Source organism: Dromiciops gliroides, chromosome 3 (genome assembly GCF_019393635.1).
Source record: "Dromiciops gliroides isolate mDroGli1 chromosome 3, mDroGli1.pri, whole genome shotgun sequence".
Classification (NCBI taxonomy): domain Eukaryota; kingdom Metazoa; phylum Chordata; class Mammalia; order Microbiotheria; family Microbiotheriidae; genus Dromiciops; species Dromiciops gliroides.
The window spans coordinates 282,601,054-282,626,842 of record NC_057863.1 but is presented as its reverse complement, the minus strand read 5'-3'; the positions used below and the strand labels follow the sequence as shown (position 1 = coordinate 282,626,842).

The window sequence follows — 25,789 nt, the reverse complement described above, 5'->3', positions numbered from 1 at the left end:
CCCTCATTGCCCTGCCCCACCCCCCAAAATTTTGTTGTAGCAAGCAAAAAATACTCCTTTTATTAGGCCAAAGATCATCTCTTTAAAAGTAAATTTTTCTCTATGATATAGTCTTAAACATTTTGGAACAATATCGACCAGGTGAGTTGCTAAATAAAATCTTTCAAGATAGATGTTCAGGTTTTCTGTACCACTTAAACTTTTCATAATGTGATCGTTTAGTCCTATGGTGTTTGTTGTTGTTGTTTTTATCAGCTTTGCAGATAAGTGGTCACCTACCTACCAAGATTCAAGATGGTTATATTCAGCCTTGGTTTCTTCATCCTTAAAGAAGGGATTTTAATGTGCATGCTCTATATAATGTAGGGTTGTTGTGGAGGTCCAGCAAGATATATGGAAATGTTTTATGAACCACAAAATGCTTTATAAATATGAGCTGAGATTTTAAAGGCATCCTAAGCTGTTGTATCCATTTTCGTTAAGAGGTACTTGGGAGTCATTTCCACCAGCTACCCTAGAACTGACATAAGACACTCCCTGTTTCCAGAGAAGGAAGAAGGAAGGAATTGCAAGGCAGTGTTAATAGAGTGTCATTGATTACAAGTATCATAAATAGAAGAAAGAATTTGACAAGCTACCTAAACTTTCATGAGCTAATTGTGAAAACTCAGGGAGGAACATTTTGAAAATCTAGCTACAAGACTACACTACTTAGTTTCTGATCTTATATTTTAAACCTTTGACATTTATTTATATGGATATTTTTACCCACCTCTTCCCTATCTTCTTCATTTGGAATGCAGCTCTTTTGGTAGATGGGATATGTGTCAAGCAGGAAAGAACAATTTTGTCATAATTAAGAAGTGAAGAACAGCACGAATGCTCAGTGAGACCTTATTGGGGAATTTTCTGTGAACAAGGTATAATTAGGATTTAGGCAGGACACTGAAACAGCCTGCCTACGGGGAATGGACTATGAGATTTTAATGACTCGAGGTGTTTAGCAAATCTGTTTATTGTCTTAGTTTAAAGATGACTTCATCACATATTGCTTTAGTAGCATGTTGAAAATAGTGGTTCATCCAGGCAGAAGAATTCATGCTGGCCAGGGACACATGATGTGCACTGACTTAAAATCCTGGAGACCTGCTTCTTGTCCTGATTCTGCTACTAACTAATTGTGTGGCCTTGGGTAAATCACTTACTTCATCTTTCTGGGCCTCACTTTCCTTGTCTATAAAATAAGGGGCTTGGAGTGGGTGATCTTTAAGTTTTATATGAGGAAAGAGAATACATATTTATTAAACACCTACTCTGAGCCAGGCATTGTGTTAAGTGCTTTATAGATATCATCTCAAGTGATCTTCACAACAACCCTTGAGAGAGAGATGCTATTATATACATGTTTCAGTTGAAGAAGCTGAGGCAGAAAGAGGTAAAATGACTTGCCCAGGGTCACACAGCTAAACAGTGTCTGAGGCTAGATCTGAAGTCAGGTCTTCGTAGTCCCAGGCTCTTTGCTCTATCCATTGTGCCACCTAGCTACTTCTAATTATCTCATAATATATAGACATCACAAGTATTGTCAATAATGTTGAACTTTCTCCTCTATCTTTTCTTTTTTAACCCACCTCTACAGTGGTTGGCATATCCTTTTTGGATATTGGTTAGGGACAGATCAACTCAATTGGTGTGTCTGCAATCATGGACAAAGAAGCTAGATTTTAACACCATTAATTTACCAAATGTTTCACTGCCTCCTCATCTTTATGTTTGACTTCTTGATATCTCTGTGACCTTCTTCACTGCTTACATGTATGACCTTTCATATAATCTACAGCCTAGACAAACTGATTTAGTTGGCATTCTCTGTACTCAATGAGACAACTCCAACTTCTCTCCCTTTGCTCAAGTTGTTGCTCACATCTGGATTGCTCTTCCTATTCATCTCCCCTTCTTGGAACCAGTAATTTCTCTGAAGGTCTATCTCAGGTACTACCTCCTTCAAGTGGTCTTTCTTAATTGACTCCCACTTTTTAGCATTGTTGTTTAGTTGTGTCTGACTCTTCGTGACCCCATTTGGGGTTTACTTAGCAAAGATACTGGAATTGTTTGCCATTTCCTTCTCTAGATCATTTTAAAGATAAGGAAACTGAGGCAAACAAGATTAAGTGACTTGTCCAAGGTCACACAGCTAGTGCATGTCTGAGACCAGATTTGAACTCAGGAAGATGAATCATCTTCTTGACTCCAGGCCCAGCACTCCTGCCACCTAGCTGCCCACTTTTTAGTGTCTTCTTCCCTCTCCATAATTGTGTATATTTTGTTCTTGCTTACCTATATACATGTTCTCTACTACCTCCTTCAAGTAGAATGTACGCTCCTGGAATGAAGGGACCCTGGGCAAGTCACTTAACCCTAATTGCCCTACCCCCCCACCAAAAAAATTTGATAAGTGCATTTCAGTTTAGTATTATATTTCTATGGTAATCCTATGTATTTTATACATTTAAAAAATTATTGAGAAGGGACCCATAGACTTCATTAGACTGCTAAAGGGGTCCATGGACACACAAAAAGGTTAACAACCATTGTTCTAAAGACTATGTTCTAATTTAATTTCTTTATTTTCTTTAATTTGAAAGTATAGACTAGGATATATTCATAGATGCTTTAGAACTTTAAAAGGAGGAAGGGAACCAGGAGAACGTTGTACACAGTAACAGCAGTATTGTTCAGTGAAGAACTGTGAAGGATTTAGCTGTTCTCAGTGATCCAAGACAATCCCAAAGAACTCATGATGAAGCATACTCTCTGCCTCCAGAGAGAGAACTGATATTGATGGAACATTGATTGAACCATGCTATTTTTCCCTTTCTTTTTTTTTCTTTTATTTGAGTCTTATACAAAATGACAAATAAGGACATGTTTTACATAATTGTACATCTATAACCTCTATGATTGTTCACCACCTCAGGGAGTGGGGAAGGGAGAGAGGGAAAGCAGGAAGGATAGAATTTGAAACTCAAAATTTTAAATCAAATATTAATTTTTTTAAAGGAGGAAGGGAATAAGCATACATTAATTTCCTCCTATGTGCAGGTACCATACTATCTTGGAGATCATCTAATCCAACCTCCTACTTTTTATAGATGTCAGCAGAGGCTCAGGGTATTGGAATCATCATGTACTAATTTTCTTTCTGTTTATCTTTGTACTGTGCCACACAGTATTTACATAGTTAAAAGTAGTAGAAGAACAGTACATGGTGGTCCTTGGGCAGTGGCTTCTCAGGAAAGGCTTGGAGAACCTGTGTAGGGTGGAACTTTGGGGAGGTACTTTGCTTTGTAGTTATAGGAAACAATTGAAACTGTATGCCGAGACTCTCGGGAAAAGAGAGGTAGTCCCTTAGCAGTGTCCTCTAAAAGGGTGGCAGCAGATATTCGATGCTTTGTCTCTTCTGAAGGGGGAGGCAAAATATGGTGTTTAGGGGCTTTGTTCTCCTCATTCTTTTGGTACTTCAGGGGGTGCTGTCTTTTCCATTAGCTTTTTGCTAGTATTTTCTTAATTTTTGTAAGGCCCTCTAGAAGACCTCTATGACCTTGACACCAAGGCATAGTGTATAATAGGAACAATATCTTTTCCCATGAAGGTTAGGCTTATTTTAGCTTAGAGGGTAATTGGAACAGTGCTTAAGATTTAATTGGCCCATGCATCTAAGGTTCAAATTACAGATTGAGCTTCCCAATTGGGGAGCTTGGTGACACAGTGGATGGAGCGCTGGCCCTGGAGTCAAGAGGACCTGAGTTCAAATCTCATCTCAGAAACTTACTATCTGTATGATCCTGGGCAAGTCACTTAATCCCAACTGCCTTAAACATCTGGAGCCATCTCCAGTTACCCTAATATATATCTTGCCACTGGACCCAGATGACTGTGGAGGAGAGAGTGAAATTGGTGATCTTGCATAGTCCTCCCTCACTTAAAATCCAGTTCAGTGCAAGTCATGACATCATCCTAATGTCATGGTTCTCTTCAAAAACAAAGGACAAACAGCAACAACAGAGCTTCCTAATGGACCAACTACAAAAAAACCCCAGTGCAAAAATAGTCAGGACCTCCTCCCTCAGAATTGACACATGATTTTTTGACTGATGTGCTAACATGGCCTGCACAGAGAAAGTGAAACTGGATTGAATTAAATCAATGCTTATATTAACTGAGTAATATCTTTTCCATGTTGTAGAAACTAGGCATTTTTAAAAAAATTAACTGTTATATGCATGACAATAGTGCCGTTTCATTCCAATCCTAATACTAAACCACTGGACCAGCCTGAAGACACATTTAAGCTTCCCTTGATGTATTTGGTTTAAAGGATGGGGAACAGATGAAATAATAAAACTCTCACTCTCATTGGCCATATCCTGCATAGGGGATTGTATGATCTTCTGGGTTTAAGCTAAGAAGGATTCATCTAGCAGAATGGAATTTCCTTTATGGCATCTGGAATGTTGTTAATGATTTATAGCCATTCAACATATTTGGTTAGATGGTGAGAGTATTTGAAGGCAACATTTACATAAGCAAAATGAACTAGAAATGTGGGGAGAAGAAAGAGAAATCCTATGCCTAGGCTTGTTGGTTGGTTGGTTGATTGATTGAATTGTAATTTCCTTTCAAGGGCTTCATATTCTGAAATCCCAATATAATATTTAGAATTAAAGTGGATTAAATCAGTTGATAATTACAATGACCAATAAGCCAAATCCTGTAACAGTGTACAGTATCATCAGATATTAGCATGATGTGTTATGTTCTTCTATTTTAAGTTTTTACCTCTTAAAAATAATATCTGGGGTCAATCCCAAGCAGTTGAGTTTTCCTAATAGGAATTTTAATTTTTTATTATTTCTGTCTCCTAGATCTTCCCTTTTTGTACCTTTTCCTTTCACTAATTTGTGCTGTCAAGATTCATGCTTTCCTGGTCTCTTTTATGAAAGAAAAATGATATGATTAATTCATACTATTTACATTAATGACTTCATTTAACAATCTCAGGAAAAGATGGTTTTAAGGAGAAGGCAGTATTTAAACAAGAGGAATGAATTGTGAGTTTCAGGCACTGAGGCACCAAAGAGGGAGGGAGATTGCCAAGTAGCAGGCATCATCCTGGCCACCCCTCAAATCAGACTTCATAGGAACTTGCCTGTTTTGCCTGTGTTCATCAAGGGTCATTAAATCCAACCTCTTCATTTTGCAGATGAGAAAACCGAGGTCCAGAGAGGTTAAAGTATTTTGCCCAAGGCCCATGCAAGTACTTATTATTGAAGATAGAATGATCCTTTCCCAGGGCCTTTCATACAGTTCAAGAGGGAAAAGTCAAGTCTAATATTGGCTCTGCAGCAGAATACTTTCAGTGTATCTATTCTCAGCACGAAAGAATCAATGGAAAATCCATTCCATTTGCTAGCTAGCTCCTGAGCTGATGCAATTGTGACTAGACCTACTTGTTGGAATGTTAGGGCGAAATGCCCAGCTGTGATTTTTAAAACTATGTATCCGTGAGTCCTTTTGGCCTTGATTCATTTTCCCGGTGATATTTATTTCCTTTTCTTAGGTTGGAGGTAGAGAATACAAAATAGAAATAACTAAACTCCTCCTGATAATTCTTTGACAGAATTTCTTCTTCCCTTCCCTCCTCCCCACATTTTTTCTTTAGGGTTTATTGATATATTTTGTTACATGACCTTCATTTCCCTACTCTGGCCCCCAGAGAGCCACTACTTGTTTCAACTGTTTGGTTTTGGGGGGGTGGGGCAGTGAGGTTAAGTGATTTGCTCAAGGGTTACACAGCTAGTAAGTGTCAAGTGTCTGAGGCTGGATTTAAACTCAGGTCCTCCTGAATCCAGGGCCGGTGCTTTATCCACTGTGCCACTTAGCTGCCCCCGGGAGCCACTACTTATAACAGAGAACTAACCAAAATATTTTGATAGACTTGTAAGAAGTATTTCATTAGGTTCTAGAAAACCTGACATGAAGCCTCAAACCAGCAGAATTTCCTCCCCCTAAAATAAGTGTTTGTCAACCTTTCACAGCTTCAAATGGGTTTAGTTTTATCATTTATATAATTTTAACTTTATCTAAAACCTTCTAAGACTTAATGAGTCTTCTCTCCTTTAAATAAATATTTTATATAGTACTTCAGAGCGGTGTAAAATCTGACTAAATTACTTATAGAGGTGTTTAATTATACACTCAGAAGTTGCACCAACAGCATTTCATTTGGTTATTTTCATCCTTTCAAAACATTACCCTACAATGCTTTGAATGTCACATTCATGGATATGAACTTTTCTCACACTCTTTTGTACGGATTTTTTTAACCACATGAACTATGAAAGCACATAAATTGCTTGTATGAACTATGCTTATTTGTTCATGTAAATAAAATATTATTTTCTCTTTAAATTCAAGTAAGCTTTAATTTGATCTGCAGTCTAGCATAGAGGAGATAGTCTAATTACTGAAGAAATTAGTCCATCACCAACATAGTTTTTATCCAGGTAGATATATAAGGATAGTTAAAGCTCTAAGGTTTGGTTACCCTAATTAAAGATATTGTAATCTCCCGTGAAATGAGCCAACTGACTTTTTCTCCTGAGTATTCATTATAATGAAATGATATGAAGATTGAGTTTTCCAGGAAAATGGTAGATAAATTCAGAAATATCTAATACAACAGAGTAATTTTCTTTAGAGCTTTATGTTTTAAGGGAAAAAAACACACTGATTTTTTTCTTTGGGTAGTAGGATTGGAATGGGTAGGAGAAAGTATGGAATTTCATGAGCTAAAGATGTAGAAATTTACATAAATTTTATAGACTCAAGACTGGAAGTTCCATAGGGAAATGACTACATCTATACACGGAGCCTACTGACTATGGTAGGTACTTAATGCTTACTTATTACATGAAAGGGGATATATAGAAGACATTCAGGATGCAGGAAGACCTTTTTCTTTTCTTCCTTATATTGGTGGTTTCTCATAAACATACTATAACAAAACAAACTATAAACATACTCTATTTTCTCTTTCACCATCAGCATTTTCTTCAAGTTTTAAAGGCATGGATTATGCCTTTATGTTGAATGTTGATTTCAATGTCTCAATACTCTGCTAAACCCTGCAATTATTCAATAAATTTTCCTGGTCCTTATCAACAACATTGTGTAATCTTTCTGGAGCAAAATATCATATATTATATGTGTTTACTATTTTTCTAGTGTATATATATATATATTTATTTATCTGTGTATACTATATATCTAGATCTTGAAAATTTTCTCCCCATTCATGCTTTCTTCTGTAGTGTACTACCTTTCCCTTCTTTTTCTTTCATCCCTTATGAGCATGAAAACAATAGATATATCCCATTCTCATCTTGCTCTATTTGCTTTACTTAATTTCCTCTGACACCTTTGAGGACTTTTAAGTTCTGAAGGGAAACTACATTCTTGTCCCCAATTAGAAGATACTTTCTTCATTATGGTATATAACCACTTCCATTTGTTGAAATTTACTTACATTTCTAGGTTTCTCTTAATTCCAAGTTTCTACTCAGCTCCAGTATCTTCATCAAGCATCAGAAATGCTTGAAAACCATTTATTCATAGAATAATAGATCTCTCAAGATCCTAGTCCAACCTCATCATTTTACAGTTGAGGAAACTGAGGCTTATAACTTTTTTTCCAATCTTAATAGTATTTTATTATTTTCCAGTTACATGTAAAGATAATTTTCATTTGTTTTCATACAATTTCTAGTTCCAAATTTTTCTCCCTCACTCCCTTACCTCTCCCCTCCCCAAGGCAGAAAGCAATCTGATATAGGTTATATATGTACAATCACATTAAACATATATCAGCATTAGTCATGTTGTAAAAGAAGAATCAGAACAAAAGGGAAAAACCTCGAAAAAAGAAAAAAAGTAGAAATAGTATGGTTCAGTCTGCCTTCAGATACCACAGTTCTTTTTTTCTGGATGTAGAGAGCATTTTCCATCATGAGTCTTTTGGAATTGTTTTGGATCATTGTATTGCTGAGAAGAGCTAAGTCTGTTACAGTTGATCATCACATAATGTGGTTGTTACTATGTACAGTGTTCTCCTGGTTCTGCTCACTTCACTCAGCATCAGTCCACTTAAGTCTTTCCAGGTTTTTCTGAAATCTGCCTGCTCTTCATTTCTTATAGCACAATAGTATTCCATTACATTCATATACTACGACTTGTTCAGCCATTCCCCAATTGATGGGCATCCCCTCAATTTCCAATTCTTTGCCACCACAAACAGAGCTGCTATAAATATTTTTGTACATGTTGGTCTTTTTCCCTTTCTATGATCTCTTTGGGATATAAACATAGTAGTGGTATTACTGGTTCAAAGGCTATGCACAGCCCTATAACCCTATAACTAATAGTTCCAGATTGCACTCCAGAATGGCTGGATCAGTTCACAACTCCATCAGCAATGTATTAGTGTTCCAGTTTTTCCAGCTTCTCCAACATTTATTATTTTCCTTTTTTGTTGTTAGCTAATCTGATAGATGTGAGGTGGTACCTCAGAGTTGTTTTAATGTGCATTTCTCTAATCAATAGTGATTTAGAGCATTTTTTCATATGGCAATAAATGGCTTTAATTTCTTCATCTGTAAACTGCCTGTTCATATCCTTTGACCATTTCTCAATTCGGGAATGACTTGCATTCTTATAAATTTGATTAAGTTCCTTATATGTTTTAGAAATGAGACCTTTATCAGAAGCACTGGCTATAAAAATTGTTTCCCAGCTTTCTGCTTTCCATTTAATCTTGGCTGCATTACTTCTGTTTGTACAAAACCTTTTTTAATTTAATGTAATCAATGGGGCAGCTAGGTGGCACAGTGGGTAGAGCACCAGCCCTGGAGTCAGGAGGACCTGAGTTCAAATTCAGCCTCAGACACTTACTAGCTGTATGACTCTAGGCAAGTCACTTACCCCCAATTGCCTCACCAAAAAAACAAACCAAAACAAAACAAAAAAAAGGCAAAAAAGACAATAATGTAATGTAATCAATATGATCCATTTTGCATTTCATATATAATATTTTCTATCTCTTGTTTGGTTATAAATTCTTCTCTCCATAGATCTGAAAAGTAAACTATTCATTCCTCTCCTAATTTACCTGTGGTATCACCCTTTATGTCTAAATCATATACCTGTTTTGACCTTATTTTGGTATACCGTGTAAAATATTGGTCTATGCCTTATTTCTGCCATACTATCTCCCAGTTTTCCAAGAAGTTTTTGTGAAATAGTGAGATCTTATCCCAGACGCTGGAGTCTTTGGGTTTATCAAACAGTAGATTAATATAGTCATTTACTATTATGTCTCCAGTGTGAGGCCTATAACTTGCCCAAACTCACACAGGTGGTATCACAGGAAAGATTTAAATTTGGTTCCTAGGACTATAGAGCCAATTCTTTATACTGTCTAATTTGAAGTATATTGTAAATGTTATTTTTTATCCCACCTAGGATTATACTAATTTTTTAGAATTAAGTTATTTGTCGTTGCAAGGCCTTATTTGCCTTTTGGAATATCATATTACAAGATCTTTTTACATATATAGTTGTAGTTGCTAAGTTCCTGAGTTTCTGCTTCTGTTTCCATTTGCCTTGGTGTATCTGTGCTCAGAGCATTGACAGCTTCATCAGGGCGCTGGAAGTCCCTGATCAGAATACCAGTTGCTCTCTTCCCTCCTGGGATTCCATGACTTATTTGGCATGTCCCGTGGTTTTCCAGTCCACTTAACTATCCTGACAGGACCCTTCTACTAGTGCTCACAGATTTCTGCTGTCTCTTTGTGTAGCCCTAAGCTGGATGAAAGAATTTACTAGTTTCTTTTTCTTTTTAATTTTTTCATTCAAAGGCCAACAAACTTTTTTTTTTTTTTTTTTGCGGGGCAATGGGGGTTAAGTGACTTGCCCAGGGACACACAGCCAGTAAGTGTCAAGTGTCTGAGGCTGGATTTGAACTCAGGAACTCCTGAATCCAGGGCTGGTGCTTTTATCCACTGCGCCACCTAGCCGCCCCCGACCAACAAGCTTTTATTAAGCACTGTGACAAGCACTGTGCTGAGCACTTTGCTAACCACAAGCAAAAACAGAGTCCTTGCCTCAAGGAGCTTACATTCTTTTTTTCTTTTTTAAAAAAATTTTTCTTTGCTAGTTTCTTTTGACTTCTTAGTCATTATTTAATCTGATGTTCTTTCTTAACTTTTTCTGGAATAAAAGTGATTTCTTGTGATCTATCATGCTTCTATCCTAATCAAAAGGTACTTTATGAGTCTTAATTTTTTTGGTTTCCCTCCATTATATCCCTTTGCACTTTTTCTTCTCTTTGCCGCTTGTTCTCCTCTTTAGAAAGAAGGCAGTGAATGATAGAGAATAGGATCCACACTGTTAATCTGTATTTGAAGCAGACTGCTGCACTCCAGGGCCCCATCTCTACCTCTCTCAGAATCCAGGCATTGGTTTTTACCATTTCTTTTTGTTTCTCCTTTAATTTTTATGGGAATGATTTCTGGTTTGTGTTTATTAGTGTGACTTTTATATATTTTATTTCAGTTGATCCTTATAAGGCCAAATGGTAAACACAATAGAAAGTAACTCCACAGTTACACCCAAAGCTTGAGGGGGGGGAGGGACTGAAGGACGGAAGGACAGAAGGACAGATGGAGGGAGGGATTGAGATTGATTGATTGAATCAGATACAAGAACTACATAAAGTACCAGGAAGAAATGGAAAATGAAATTTTTAATGAAACAAAAGCTTTGGAGGGGAAAAAAAACAAGGACAATAAATAGCTTAGAACAGAAGGATCATGTTCAACCAATTCTCATACATATTCTTTTTTTTTTTTTTTTAGTGAGGCAATTGGGGTTAAGTGACTTGCCCAGGGTCACACAGCTAGTAAGTGTTAAGTGTCTGAGGCCGGATTTGAACTCAGGTACTCCTGACTCCAGGGCCTGTGCTCTATTCACTGAGCCACCTAGCTGCCCCTCATACATATTCTTGAATGGGATGATCTGTTAGGTCCTTTCCCTTATTTCTTGTGCTCCTCCCTCTGGCTTCAACCTCCTCTGCTTTGTCTGTGCTCAGAAGTACTAGCAGACTTCAGGCCCCTCCATCAGAACACTCGTCATCTTGTACCCAGAGCTTTCCTGGTCAGGGTTCCGAAGACTTCCGTGCTCACTGGCATGTGCCTGATCTGAACATTAGCAGATTTGTGCTAGCTTCCCTGCACATTCCTCTTTTATACCCACAGGCCTTTGGGCATATTTTTTGCAGTTCTGGTCTGGATAGAGGAGTTTACTGTTTGTTTTTTCCTCCCTTTGGTTTTCTTCTTCATTATTCACTCTGTTAACTGTTTTAGATCTTTGCAGAATTATATTTGGGGGATTTGGATGATTCTACTAACTTTCATGGTATCATTTTAGCATCCAGATTATTTTCTTAAAGTTCACTTCGTTTAATGCAGAAATATATTAAATGTGATTGTACATATATAACATCCGACTTCTTTCTGTCTTCAGGAGGAGGGAGAATTTGGAACTCAAAATCTTATAAAAACAAATGTTGAAAACTATCTTTACATGTAAGTGGAAAAAATAAAATACCATTAAGATTGGAAAAAATCAAAATTTTTAAATAAGGAAAAAAATATTATTGTAATACAACATGCCTATAGAACTCTGTCTTCCCAATCAGTACCAGGAATAAACAGGAGTAAGTTTGATTACATAAATTTAGGTAATAATTGTTGCAATTTATATTTATATAATAATGTTTTATAGTCAGAGAGCATTTTATACTTATTTTTATATTCCCAGAAATCCACGTAGCTAGGTGGTGCAGTGGATAGAGTGCTATGCCTGAGGTCAGGAAGGCCTGCGTTCAAATATGATCTCAGACTAATTATGTGACTCAGGGCAAGTCACTTAACCCTGTTTACCTCAGTTTCCTCTTCTGAAAATGAGCTGGGCGGGGAGGGAAGACAAACCACTCCAGTGTCTTTGCTAAGAAAACCCCAAACAGGGTCATGAAGAGTCTGAAACAACTGAAAAATAAAGAAAGTGGTAGGTAGTACAAATATAATAATTCCCATTTTACAGACAATTTCAGAGAGATTGCCCCCTGGATTACGTGGCTCTAGAACTTCTGACTCCTGTTTCATTGCTGATAGGATGCTTCTCTGCCTTGGTAAACTGTGTGTTATTCTCAGCAAGTCAATAAACATTCATTAAGTGCCTGTTATGTGCCAGGCACTGTGGTAGCTACAAAGAAAGGCAAAAGACAGTCCCTGTTCTGAAGGAACTCACAGTGTAATGGGAGAAACTACATACAGACAAAATACATACAGGATAAAGAGAAGATGATAAAGGGAAAGCATTAGTGATAAGCAGTATAAGGAAAGGCCTCTCCGTAGATGATGGTATTTCAGCAAGACTTGAAGCCAGAGAAGGCAGGAGGTAGAAATGAAAGAGTATTTCAGGAATGGGGAGGCATAGCCAATAAAAATGCCCATGGTCTGGAGATGAGTGTTTTGTGGGAAGAACAGCAAGGAGGTCAGTTTGCTTTCATATTGCAAGGTTGATTCTTAAATTATTTATAGCAACAGAAAGGAAGACAGTATCTGAAATGCCATTTGTATTTGTGGTGTGCATCAGATAATTTTGTAATACAACAAACAGATAATCTAGCTAACATTGGCTCCTTTTCTGAGGGTAGAGGTGGACGAAGGGAAGAAGTGGTTACCTGTTGAGTTTTCTGGATGCCTGCGAAAAAACATATTTGACACAGTGTTTAAAATTAGCCACATTTAATCCATAAGGTAGCTTAATATCTCCAGGTAGATCATGGAGAATGAACTGCCTGAAAATTGAAGATTAACATAAAATCTGTTTTTTGAGTAAGTTTACAACAATTCAACATACAGGAATTTACATGATCATTTCTATGATACATGATTTTATCTATGACTAGCTCTGGAATCAGAGGACCTGTGTTCAAATCCTCCTTCTGATGTGTGCTTGTGTGACCTCAGGCTAGTTAATTAACCTCCTGGGGCCTCAGTTTCCTTATCTTTACAATGGGGGAGTTGTACTAGATAGCCACTGAAGTCGTCCTGATTATTCTGTAATCCTACTATAATCCACACCATTTTTTCATGAGTTTCCTGAATTGCCGTGGCTGAAAAAATCATCACCTGAGTGCTAACCCCCTGTTGATTAAGAAGTCTCTCTGAACTTAGCTAGTTTGGTCCTTGGACAGCAGATGAGAGTGTGTGCTGAGAATCCATTATGGTCTACATCTGCCTGAAATACTTAGCCATTCATACATTGTCCAAAAGATATTCCTTGTTCTGTTAAGGCTTATGTTTGTCATGCTTTTATGTTTAATATGTTTATTCAACTTTGTGGAAATTATGTTGATGTGCTAGTTTTAGAGATGGTTCTTGTCTGTGTTCTTGTCTGTTCCCCAGTATTTCCCGTTGAAGGAAAAGGAAACCCAAATGTGTTTAAGAATCTGCTATTAATTTCTGCAGTGATCATTTCTGGTTTGTGTTTATAGAATATTAAATAATATCGAAGTTTTATTTGTGCAACTAAATCTTGTTACAGATTGTGTTCCTATTTTGGGCAAATCATGTAAAAATCTAGATTTATAATACTGATGACTCTTAAGAGTAATTATTTGTTTTACAAAAAGTTTGCTTTTCCAAAGGATTCACAGTTGTGTTCTATTAAGTAGAAACTTCTCTGGTGCATTTTTTAAGACTTATACACATCTTCAGTAACACCTTGGTGTTTTTTGTTTTTTTTTTTTTAATTGTGGGGCAATGGGGGTTAAGTGACTTGCCCAGGGTCACACAGCTAGTAAGTGTCAAGTGTTTGAGGCCGGATTTGAACTCAGGTACTACTGAATCCAGGGCCAGTGCTTTATCCACTGTGACACCTAGCTGCCTCAACACCTTGTTTTAAAAAAAAAAAAAGCAAGAGGTAACTGTATAAAATATCACCTGTGGCCAATTTTTTAATTAAGAGAAGAAATTAATTCTTAAATTATTAAATGTTCTCCATTAGTAATCATAAAATACAAAAAGGTACATTGTGCTATACTTTTGCTGCTTTTCATTTCCATATGAATCATCTTGTTGGGGCTGTGCTCATTTCCTCATATACTTCATCATCATCTACATGTTTGAAATATGCATAACAGCAGCAGGAAATGTATGTCTATTTCTTAGCATCATAAAATACTAGAACTCAAAGGAACCTTAGATAGTATCTGGTCCAACAAAGGATCCCCAAATAGTATTTCTACAGGAACCTTAGAGATCAGGACTACAGAGGCAAATGACATGGCTAAGGTCAAATGATAGAGCCTGGTACTTGAAACATAGGTCTTCCGACTGTAAGTTCTGTTCAGTATTCTCTTTTCTTTATTAAATAGAAGTGGGGAACACCCCTCATTTTACCATTCCTTTTGTGACACCTTAATTGTACCCTCTCGATTCCAAGGCTTCCTTGTTATTAAAGCCTAGTCTTCCTAATAGAATCCATTACCTGTAGCTCCTGCAGTTACATAAGTGTAATTAACTTGTGGGAAGCAATGATTGACTTTAAATTTTAAGGATGGTACAAATAAATCAATAGTCCTGGCCACAGGGCTGCTCTTTGGGCCCGGGTTAGGACCAAATTAATCAGTCATTTTGAAGCCCAGACTTGATGATGTTATAGGAAAAAGTAATAGAGTGTTTTGTCGGGAGTTTAGTTTTGTCAACATAGGCTTTGGTTTTGTACAGATTCCTAATCAAATTATTACCTTTATTTTTAAAAAATCCTCCAGTTAATTACAGTACAAAAGCGTTATTGCAAAGTGGGAGAGAAGGATTAAGGGACAGGAAGCAAGATGTTTGAATTGTCCCCCCCCAAACCCAAAAGGCAGTGGAGCCTATTTGAATCCCCTAACCTGGGTTTAATTATTTTCATTGTGCTTATTGAATGTTTGGCTTTCCTGCTTGTCCTCTTTTAACCATTTCAGTATCTGATTTATTCTATCTTACTGTTTTTAGAAGGAATTCTGGGACACCTACACAAAGGAACATCAGGGAGAAAGTAGCAAAGAAAGTAACTGGTATCCATTTTACCTTGCATTTCCATTAATCATTGGCCTTTTTGTTATCCTCCTCATCATATTCATAACTTGGAGATATCTCTTAAAAAAGAAAACTCGCAGACAAACTATGTACATGAGACGGGGAGCTCTGGAAGCTAGTAGTGATGGCACCATGACGGATGGTCGAGGCCCCCTTCCATCCCATCTAAGCATCACTCATTCCCCACAGGAAGAACTGTTTGACAGCAGTGGGCTGTCCCCAGGATTTCTGGGTTTCATAGGTGGGCGCTCAGATTCCGTCTCCACACGCCTCTCTAACTGCGATCCACCACCGACCTACGAGGAAGCCACCGGTCAGACAAACCTGAGAAGAAGTGAAACAGAACCTCATTTAGATCCACCCCCCCAGTATGATGACATCATGAACTCCAGCTCAGCCAATGCCATAGCTATGGTACCCGTGGTCACCACCATCAAGTAAAGCAGAAAAAGAGTCTTAATTTCTCTGGTTCTTTTAAAACTACTAATGGGAAAATTTTGTAGCACTTTATCACTGCATAATCATGCATTTACATAATTTATTGGACCTTGGAAGCATACCACTCCCTCCCCCCAGCCCCATGTTGTTTTCCTTCTTCTTTTTTTTTTTTTTTTGTTGTTTTTTGTTTTGTTTCTTTCAGGTTTTATCAGTGCTCATTTGGGCTAGTGGGGAGATAGGAACAGATACCCACAGCAGTGTTCATATGGGAGTACATATAAATGCCAACACAGTATATATGCAACTGGCTTAAAAAATCCTTCTATCTCAGTCACTTAGGAAGGGAGACTCACCAAAAGCTGCAAAATTACCACTTAGCTGTATTTGCAGATTAGAAAGCCGGCATCATGTTATTGAATTTTGCAAGTAGGAAATGTTGCTGGACTAACTTTCCTCCCTAACTTCCCATGTACCTTAAAAGGAAAATGCATGTCGTAATCTGAATTTAGACACTTCTGACAGATAGCAATAAATGATAAAGTGCTAACAACTTTTAACTAATAAGATAATTGGTTATTAATGACATTTCAGGGTTTGTGGTATATTTGGTAAAGAACCAAACAGTGTTTATGTATTTCTGAATGACTTTGGTCATATTTATTCATTTTGTGCTTTCTTTTTCCTTCTGCCATGAGATAATTTGTAAAGTGGTTATAGAAACCTATTACAGAGCGATGTATCACTCAAATTTGATCTTAATTCCCTCCTTACTTCCCTGTTGTCCATTAACTCCATCCCAAACTTTTATGCCCTGCCACTAGGCTCTTCCTCATCCTTTTAGGAATATAATTAAAATTAAAAACTTGGAAAGAAAATTATTTGTTACAGTCATAGGTTAGGCTGAAGTCATTGCCTCAGGATTATAGGGAGGCAGTTTCCCATAAAGTTAGATATAAAAAGAATTAAAGCACTGTGATTTTTATATTGGTTTTCTATCGATGGAGAAAGATTGCAAAATCTGTGTAGTGCCAGGGGCCAATTGGAATCCAATTACAGCCTCATATAGGTCTTTGATTGTCACTGTTTTCTTTTTGTGTTATGTTCTTGTTTGTTTTGTTTTGTTTTGTTTTTTGCAGGGGGGGGGGAGTTATAGGTATAACTTTCAAAAAGTAGGGAGTTGATGTTATGCCCCGCCCCCAGGCAGAATGTTTGAGAAAGGAATGCAAACCTTCTGTATTGGCAGCTATGCTGTTCCCTGCAGTTAAGTGTGAGTTTCTGTGTTGCACTGATATGAAATTGATCAACCCTGTCCACCTGAATGTTTGCATGCAGCTCCACTCCCACATTCTCAACCACTTCTCCACACCACCATAAAGGCCAGTCCCCACAGTCAAAGGAAATTGTTTCCTGGATAAAAGAAATACATATTTGACATATACATAGATGAGAAAGATAATGGCTCTCAACACAGTAGATTGCTAGTGAGTGAGAGGTTCCAGCAACAACAGTCCATTGCCTAGGAACTGTGAATCATTAATTCATAGTGCTTTCACACAGTCAAGAGGGTAAAACAAACTTCTCTTGACCTTGCCTCCCCTAGTGTACTTCATTCAGCCTGGGTCCCACACATCTTCTCCCATTTGTTACTGTGCTGACATCTGGATTGCTTGCTCAGCAATAACTGTCCAAAGGCCCAGGGAAAAATTTTATAAGTGACTTTAAATTCGAAAGTTACGAAACAACTCAATTATGGACTACAGCCTTGGCACCAAGGACATTGTCTTCTTGAGTCTCATGAACATGGCTATAAATATACAATAGACAGAGTTGCCTTCTCTACAAAATGAGGAGGTGGGACTATATGGCCTCTGAGATCTCTTCCAGTTCTTAATCTATAGCTTGTGTACCCTTAGTCTTTGGCATTTGGTAGAGACTAGCCATTAGGAATTTTCACTTTAAAAGTTTTTGTTTGTTCTGTAGAAGTTGGCCAAAGCTCTTCTTAGATAATTAGTATAGTGCAGGACTTGGGTTGGACCAGTAACTAGAAGTAATTGAAGGACAAGAGCTGGGTATATCATAACTAAATACAGGCCTGAATTATGTTTATTTCCAATTTTAAGCTCCTGGGCTTAATTTTACTGCTGCTTTTTTATGGATATCCAAACTGCAATACAGAATGGATTTTGGCTTTTTGAAATAAAGGCCGAATCCTTAAATATATCAATCAGTGACTACAGCTGTTGATCAGAGAAAACCTTACACCTGACTGTTAAAAGGCAAAGAGCCAGAAATGTCTGTGATAGAGGCCAGAGGGGGGAAAAGTACCACCTGTTTTGTTTAAAATTCATTTAGGATTTGGTATTTCCACCCTCATCCTGAAATGAAAATGCAGTTTTATAAACTCAATTTCTTAACATTTGCAGAAGACAAGGGGCTCATTCAATGTAGCAATATATTTTTTATGTTTATGCCTTTCCAATCTGATTGATATTGCATTTGCCTTCAATGGTTTTTAATAAAGGTTTATTTTTGCAGAATATATTTACTACCTTTCTTAAACTAACTAAATTGAATCATTTTTGCATTAAATAACTGAAGTAGAATTTACAGCCTTAGCCCTGGATGTTTTACAAGCCTTCCATGTGCTGTGACTATGTTTGTGGACCTCTAAGACAAGCAACGTTGCCTTCTTTGAATGTAACAATGAGTTGCATCATATGCAAACAAAAAGCGATTTCTGATTTTCTGATGATCCATGGGGATAGAGGCACAGTTGTTGTTCATTCAGTAGTTGAATGATAACTTCAAGATTGGTTACCTGATTGATAGCTGTGGAGGTCATTCTAACTTGGATTTGTGTAAATAACATGTATTTGATTACAAGATTTAATATTTGAAGACATTTGGTTTACATTAAATTATGGTATTTAAACATTTTGTTTATGTTCATAATAGATGAGGTTTTCCTTTGTCTCTGTGATTTTTGGTATGCTAAATAAAGCTATTTTTAAAACCAAGAAATTCTTCATGCCAAGTATCAAAGCTATCACAACATTATAGTAGCCAATAAAAATGATACTACATATGGTCTCGTTCCAATAATTTTTTTCCCCTAGGATTTTGAATTTTAGCAGAGTAAACTATCTTGAAATTTTCAATCAGGGTGTTATCTCCAAAATCTTCTTCTTAAAGAAATTGGAGAATAGCTGGTGAAAGATAACACTGGCATATTTTAAGTGGGAGCTGGCATCATATGGCTCTGGCATGATATAAACTGGAACTACTCCTTTCTAAAGGAGAGGATTGCGTTTGTTTGCTTTCATGTACTTTGTCAGGATCTGAGAATGGCAAAAATGGATATTCCTAAGGATTGGCCATGTTTGCCTAACAGAAGTAAAGACTTCTGTTTTAGCAGATGAAAAACAGCAGCCGAGCAGGAAAATCTTGGTGACTACACAAACCTTTTCAGTTTGTTCCCATTGAAGATGGAAAAGTTGTTCAGTGTCACAAATCAGTTAAAAGTAAGTATTCAAGGGGCAGCTAGATGGCACAGTGGATAGAGCACTGGCCTTGGAGTCAGGAGTACCTGAGTTCAAATCCGGCCTCAGACACTTAACACTTACTAGCTGTAGGGGGCAGCTAGGTGGTGCAGTGGATAAAGTACCGGCCCTGGATTCAAGAGTACCTGAGTTCAAATCCGGCCTCAGACACTTGACACTTACTAGCTGTGTGACCCTGGGCAAGTCACTTAACCCCCATTGCCTCACTAAAATTAAAAAAAAAAACCACTTACTAGCTGTGTGACCCTGGGCAAGTAACTTAACCCTGTTTGTTTGCTCATCTGTACAATGAGCTGGAAAAGGAAATGACAAACCGAAGAGTTGGACACAACTGAACAACATGACATATTGCTTTTCTTTGTAACCCTTTGTATTTTAGTTTATGTTTAATAATGTTATTCTGAGAAGGGGTCTGTAGGATTCACCAGACTCCCAAAGTTGTCCATTACATGAAAAAGGTGAAGAACTCCCAGTCTAGGCCATCTCCCAACCTCCCATCCAAAGTAGGAATTCTCATCATCCCTGACTTTGAGTGGACCTGCTTCAGGATTTTAACCTAAACTTAGATACATTCCTGCTTGTGTGACTAAATAACTGTGAAAGAATTAAAGAAAAGCAAAACACAGGACAGTAGATTTTAACTCCTAGCTCATAAACGACCAAGAGAAAGCAGCACAAGTTTGCAAAACAAACCAACCATTTAATCCATACTCCTGATGTCTGGAGAGTGCTCTCCAACTCCTCCACTCATTTGTATCATCTAAAAGCTCTGTGAAGGCAGAGACCATATGTTAACACATGGAAAGTATGAAGTAAATAATGGTTCTTAAAACAAAAATTATGCAACAGAAGTGGAATCTTTTTCTATAACACTGAAATCAACAATTTTCCTGGTCTCTCATAACTACCTCTCCCTTATGTAACCCACATTACATATTACTACACTAAGCTCACCTGGTTACACTATTTCACTATAACTTTCCCCCGTACACCTTCCCCCTGGAATTTATGGCTTTCTATGGTCTCTATCAATTCTAAAGCCCATCATAGTTCTGAATGCCTTTGATAACCTGGGCCCGCATATCTAATCCTTATGTTCCTCAGTGTACACCCTATGATTCAATTAATTTTTTATTTATTATCTCCATTGTGCCCCCTGAAATGCTTATAATCTAATTGGAACTGATTTATTTTAGCCATATTAAGTCCTGCTACCTTTATTACATAAGGCCTTTTCTACTTCAGCCTACTTGGATATCTCCCTCCTTTGAGCTTCTATGACATTTTCAGTGTATTTAATTTAATTTAACCAATCTGTATTTCTGTATACTATTCCTTTTTTTTGTTGTTCATCTTCTTTCCCAACTATTTTCTTGAGGGTTAGAGACATTATAAATAAGAGAGAATAGAAATGCCAAATGTTATAATTCTTTTTACTATTGTCAAACAAATTATTTAATCAAAAAGGAATTAATGCCAATTCTTTTCACCTCTGATCAGTACTTAATGTCTTCTGTTTGCACTCTATCAATTTTATACTTATTTGTATGTTACCATTTAAGTGTTCCATTTTGTATACATATTTTATCTTCAGGTAAGCTATAAACTTCTTGAGGGCAGAGACAACTTTGATTTCTTTTATATCCTATCAGAACAATGGATGCCTAATAATTCATAAACATTTTGATCCTGAAATAAACCCTCCCCTGAAGCAAATCCCCTCTCTGGGACATAGGTTCACTTATTCTGGAATTTTAAATATCATTTTGAGAGAAATTTTACATCAGTTTTTGGTTTCTACTTTAAAATTAAGCCTCTCAATTTTAAACAGATATTTTCTCTACCCTTGATGCAAACTAAATTTGTTGATATCCAGGGCCTTTTGTAGGCTTTCAGAAAGTTTGAGACAGTGTCAGATTTAACTCCATTGCCCCTCCATCAAAGCTCTACTCCCCCTCAGGTTCTGAAATTGAGTTTTGTTGTTGCTGTTCCTTGCCAAAGTTCATTTCCCTTCAGTCATTAGATACTCTGTTCTTTGGACACTGAAGTCCTTTTTCCAAGATAACAAAATTGAAGCACACTGGTGAGCAATGATCCTGTTTTGTATTATATGACAGGACTTATGAAGTCAGGAGTCAAGTTGTTATCCAAAATGAACAGTCATGGAGGTTAAGTGCTTTTCTAGCCCATAAACAAGTTCTGAATCATCTATTGTGCATTTCTCCAGACTACAAGTGAGTTTATTCTTAGTTATGGCTGTTCATCCAACTAAATCTTATAAGTGTAACGGAGGGCTATTTCTTATCTTCATTTTTACCACTGCCAGATTTAAAATTATTTTCTTGGCATGATTCCTTCAAATTTTAAACAAAGAAAAATACTCTGTGCGTGTCCTTTCCCACCCAAATTAGGAAATGCACTTATGAAGCACGATGGGCTTCAGAAATTCTTTGGAAATTGGAGGAGAAAAATGGGAGTCTTGCATTAGGCCAGCTATCTTTTTATCTGAATGAAAATACATTTCCAAATAACATCAAAATGTACTTTCCCAACTTTACAATAACCAATCCCTACAAACTCAGCCACAAAATGTTTTTTGTTCATTGGCTTTTTTTTAAAACCCCAAATAGAAATTTGCTCATTCCATTAAAGTACCTTTCTGATGCCTCTTCAAAATATAAACAAATGACCTCTTGTGTCCTTGCTAACCACAAAGGCTTCGAGTATGGGCCAGGCCACATTCTATAATCAGAAACCCATTGGAACCCTAAATTGAAGGTAAGCAGTAAGCAGAGACTCATTTTTCTTTATGTATTCCTAAGAACAGAGATTTACATGTATTAAAAACTTAATAGATGTTTGTTATATTGCACTGATCTGAGCCAAGTTTGAAGAGGCTTATGACCAAAAGTTTTACCTCCTGAAGATAATAATAATAATAATAATTTGCTTTTACAATTTACAAAGCCACCATACAGATCGGCAAATGAGAGGGTATATGTAAAGCATTTGTCGGTCAATTTTTCAGTTCAGAAGTATATACCGGGCCATGTGCTAAGCACTGGATCACAGTGAAAGGCATAAATAATTCTTGTCCTCAAGAAGCTTACTTACAATTGGAAGAGACGTGTAAATAAAAAAGGTACTCAAGATAGATAGTTGGTAGATGGAAGATTACCTTAGAAGGGTATTCTGGCATCTAGGGGGATTGGGAATAAGGTTCTACAAAAGGTGGCATTTGAGCTGAATCTTGAAGGAAGCCTGAAATTCTAAGGGGTAGCAGTAAGAAGACAGAAAAATAGGGGAGAACCAGTCAAAGGTATGGAGATTGGAAATGACCTATTGCATTCAAATAGCATCAAGAATCCTAGTATTACTGATCACAGAGTGTGTAAAAGGTAAGAAATAGTAAGAAGATTGGAGAGATAGGAAATGGCAGGTTGGGAAAAACTTTATTTAAATGAATATATGCACCTGGAAATTCTCTACATAGAGAGGATAATTAAATCCATCTGATGAGATCACCTAGTGAGATAGTACAGGGTGGGCCAAAAGTCAGGTTTCAGTATTTAATAACTTCTTTATCTTTTGTTTTTAATTTATATTACACTTGAAAAATCAAATATCATAAATGGCAAAATAAAGAAAATATAATTTTCAAAAAGTTATCAAAACATGGTAACTTTTGACCCACCCTGTATAAAGCAGAAAGAGAAGAGGGTCTGAACAGCCTTTGCAAATGTTATAATACTATGCAAATTGGCTATTTGAATGCTATTTTAAAATAAAAGAATCGTTGAAGCATGGAGCTCTGTGGAAGCAGTATGAACCTCAGTATAATCACCAATCTTTTTTTTTTTTTTAAGTGAGGCAATTGGGGTTAAGTGACTTGTCCAGGGTCACACAGCTAGTAAGTTTTAAGTGTCTGAGGCCGGATTTGAACTCAGGTCCTCCTGACTCCAGGGCTGGTGCTCTATCCACTGCACCACCTACCTCCCCCCTTAATCACCAATCTTGAAGTAGTTCTTTAGTCATTTGTGTTTAAGTATTACTAATAGGACATGTGAATTTTTCATTGATAGTCTCCTCCTAATCTTAGAATTGGAAAGTACACAGAGTTAATTCTAACCCATAGATCTCTATTATAACATCCCACAGCTTGATTTGGGGGTTGCTAGGTAGCACAGAGGATAGAGTGTCAGGCCTGGAGTCAAGAAGACCTGAGTTCTAGCCAGACCCACATAATAGCTGTGTGACCCTGGGCAGGTCACTTAACCTTGTTGGCTTCAGTTTTGTCATCTGTAAAATGAGCTGGAGAAGAAGATGGCAAAGTACTCCAATATCTTTGCCAAGAAAACCCAAATTGAGGTTTTGAAGAGTTAGACACGCCTGAAATGGCTGAACAACAAGAAGCCTTGATTATTTGCAGAACTCCAGTAAAAGGAGAACCCGGTATAAATTCTGAAGCTTTTATGCTTTTAGACAGTTTCGTTACCTTTAATATATGGTAATATATTATCCTTAATCATTTATCCCCTGCATTTTGTCCAACCCCCTTATTTTGCAGATTAGGAAATCAAGACCCAGAAAATGTTTCTGATTTACTCAAAGGTCACACAAGTAGGAAGAAGCAGTCTGGAGTCCCTTTGACTCAAAATCCAATGGTTTTACTACTGTACCATAGCACCCTAAGTGATAAGGTTGAACAAGGTTGGTCTTCCCCAGCAATTTCTCCTAAAATAGCCAATGATCCCCTAAGACTTTTCTTATTTTAAGCGCTGTAAGAAATCAATGCGTATCCTTTTCTGTTTTTCTAGAACTGCTTCCTGTTTTGGGAACTCAGTTGAATTTCCTTGAATTGGGCCTGCTGTATTTTCCAATGATGTTTATAAACAGTAGTGGAGACTTCTCCAGATGATTCAGTGTGGATGTTAAAATCTGCTTTAGTAGTGACTTTCTCCCTAAGTAATCCTTATAGCGATGGTGCCTAAACAAGATCAGAAAGCCAGCATCTTGCTGAATACATGTGATTTTATTTAAAATCTACCAGTGCACAGGGGAAATAAAATAACTAGTAGTTTGGTAAATCCATTCTGACATCTTCCCGTATTTCTCCTTCCTCTGGAGTGACCTTGGCTATGAATCATTTACCTCATGGCATGGTGGTTTTGGGCTGTAAATGACAACTAAATGACAAATCCCTCCCTCATGGTCTCACCCATTTCTTTATCACGTACTTGTCCTTCAGAAATATTTCAGAAGGAACTTTTTCAAAATGTTGTCATTAACATTTTAAAAAATGATTATTTGGGACTTTGTATAGTCCATTTCAGTTCAGAACCCATCTTACTGAAACATTAGCTGGTTGCTATGGAGCATCTTTTCATTTATGGGTATTCCCCCACAGAATTCTTCCCAGATTTCTTTGCAACATCCCTGACCCAGAGGCAGCATATGAAAAGAAGAATGGCGTTTTAGTCATATGGCCTTGATTTGAACCCAAATTCTGCTATTTTTCTCAGCCTCGGTTTTCTGATCTGTAAAATGATAGGGTTGGACATAGGTCATCTCAGATGTCCCTCCAGCTCTAAGACTTGACTGCTTCTAATTTCTTTATTCCATCTAGCATTCCTTTGCAAGGTAAGTTCAATTGTCTTGTCTAACATTGTGTCTTCTCAGAACCAATTAGGCTGTAGTTATGGGTTAGCAGGGTAGTCAACCTAGAGAAAAAGAAAAAAGTCTTAACTCCCTCAATTAGCATAATTTCCAGCTACAGTTACTGTACAGTACCGTCAAGTTGTTTGGGGGAATGACATTGTGGGAAGAGGTTAGGGAAAGAGAATTTGCCTCCCTTCCACATGACAACTAGAGCTATGTTCATCTAATTCAGCAAACAGTTTTACTGCTAAAATCAGCAGCAGTGGATAATACTGGTAAATTTCTCCCAATTCCCAATAGGAGAGGGAAAGCTTCCCTAGACTGGACACCAAATAATGCCCCTCAAAGTGGCACTGGAAGTTTGTAGACACCTTTGAAGAGGTGGGTTAAACAAGTTAAGCAAGATTCCTTTTATTTTCAGCCAAGGGGCTGACTCATGCCACATGCAACTACTCAAATGAGGTGATAGCTTAAATTTCTATGTTTAACCTTGAGGAACCATTCCTGGGCTCCCAGAGGTACTGTTGCACTCCTTCCTATGCCCCCAGGCATGTGTTTTGGCCCATGTTCAATGCTGGGGAGCCTGGTCCCCTAAAGAGAGCTCTGTTTTCTCACACTCTTCCCCTCACAAAACTTCCCACCCACACAAGAAATTTAGCATAAAAGACGGAAAAACCTTCGCTAAGAACAGGATTCTGTCATTTATGACTCCTATTACAGGTGGATAAGAGGCTTATCCTTAAGCTTCACCAGAACACAAAGTATTTGGTGAGATCTCTAATTAGGTATTTTACATTTCATCTTGGTCTGCACTGTCCAGACAACAACCAGGAAATGTCTACTTGTAAAATGAGATGACTCACCAGT

At 37.3% G+C, this 25,789-nt stretch overlaps 1 protein-coding gene across 1 annotated transcript in view; it reads left to right on the top strand.

The window, feature by feature from the left end:
• The window catches only part of PRRG1 (proline rich and Gla domain 1), a 139,708-nt gene extending 120,950 nt beyond the window's left edge, over positions 1 to 18,758 (top strand). Inside the window, exon 5 of the mRNA XM_043999182.1 lies at positions 15,183 to 18,758. Within this exon, the coding sequence (XP_043855117.1) occupies positions 15,183 to 15,707 (525 nt within the window). The 3' untranslated portion in view covers positions 15,708 to 18,758. The remainder of the gene's footprint in view (positions 1 to 15,182) is intronic.
• The last annotated feature ends 7,031 nt before the right edge of the window (positions 18,759 to 25,789 follow it).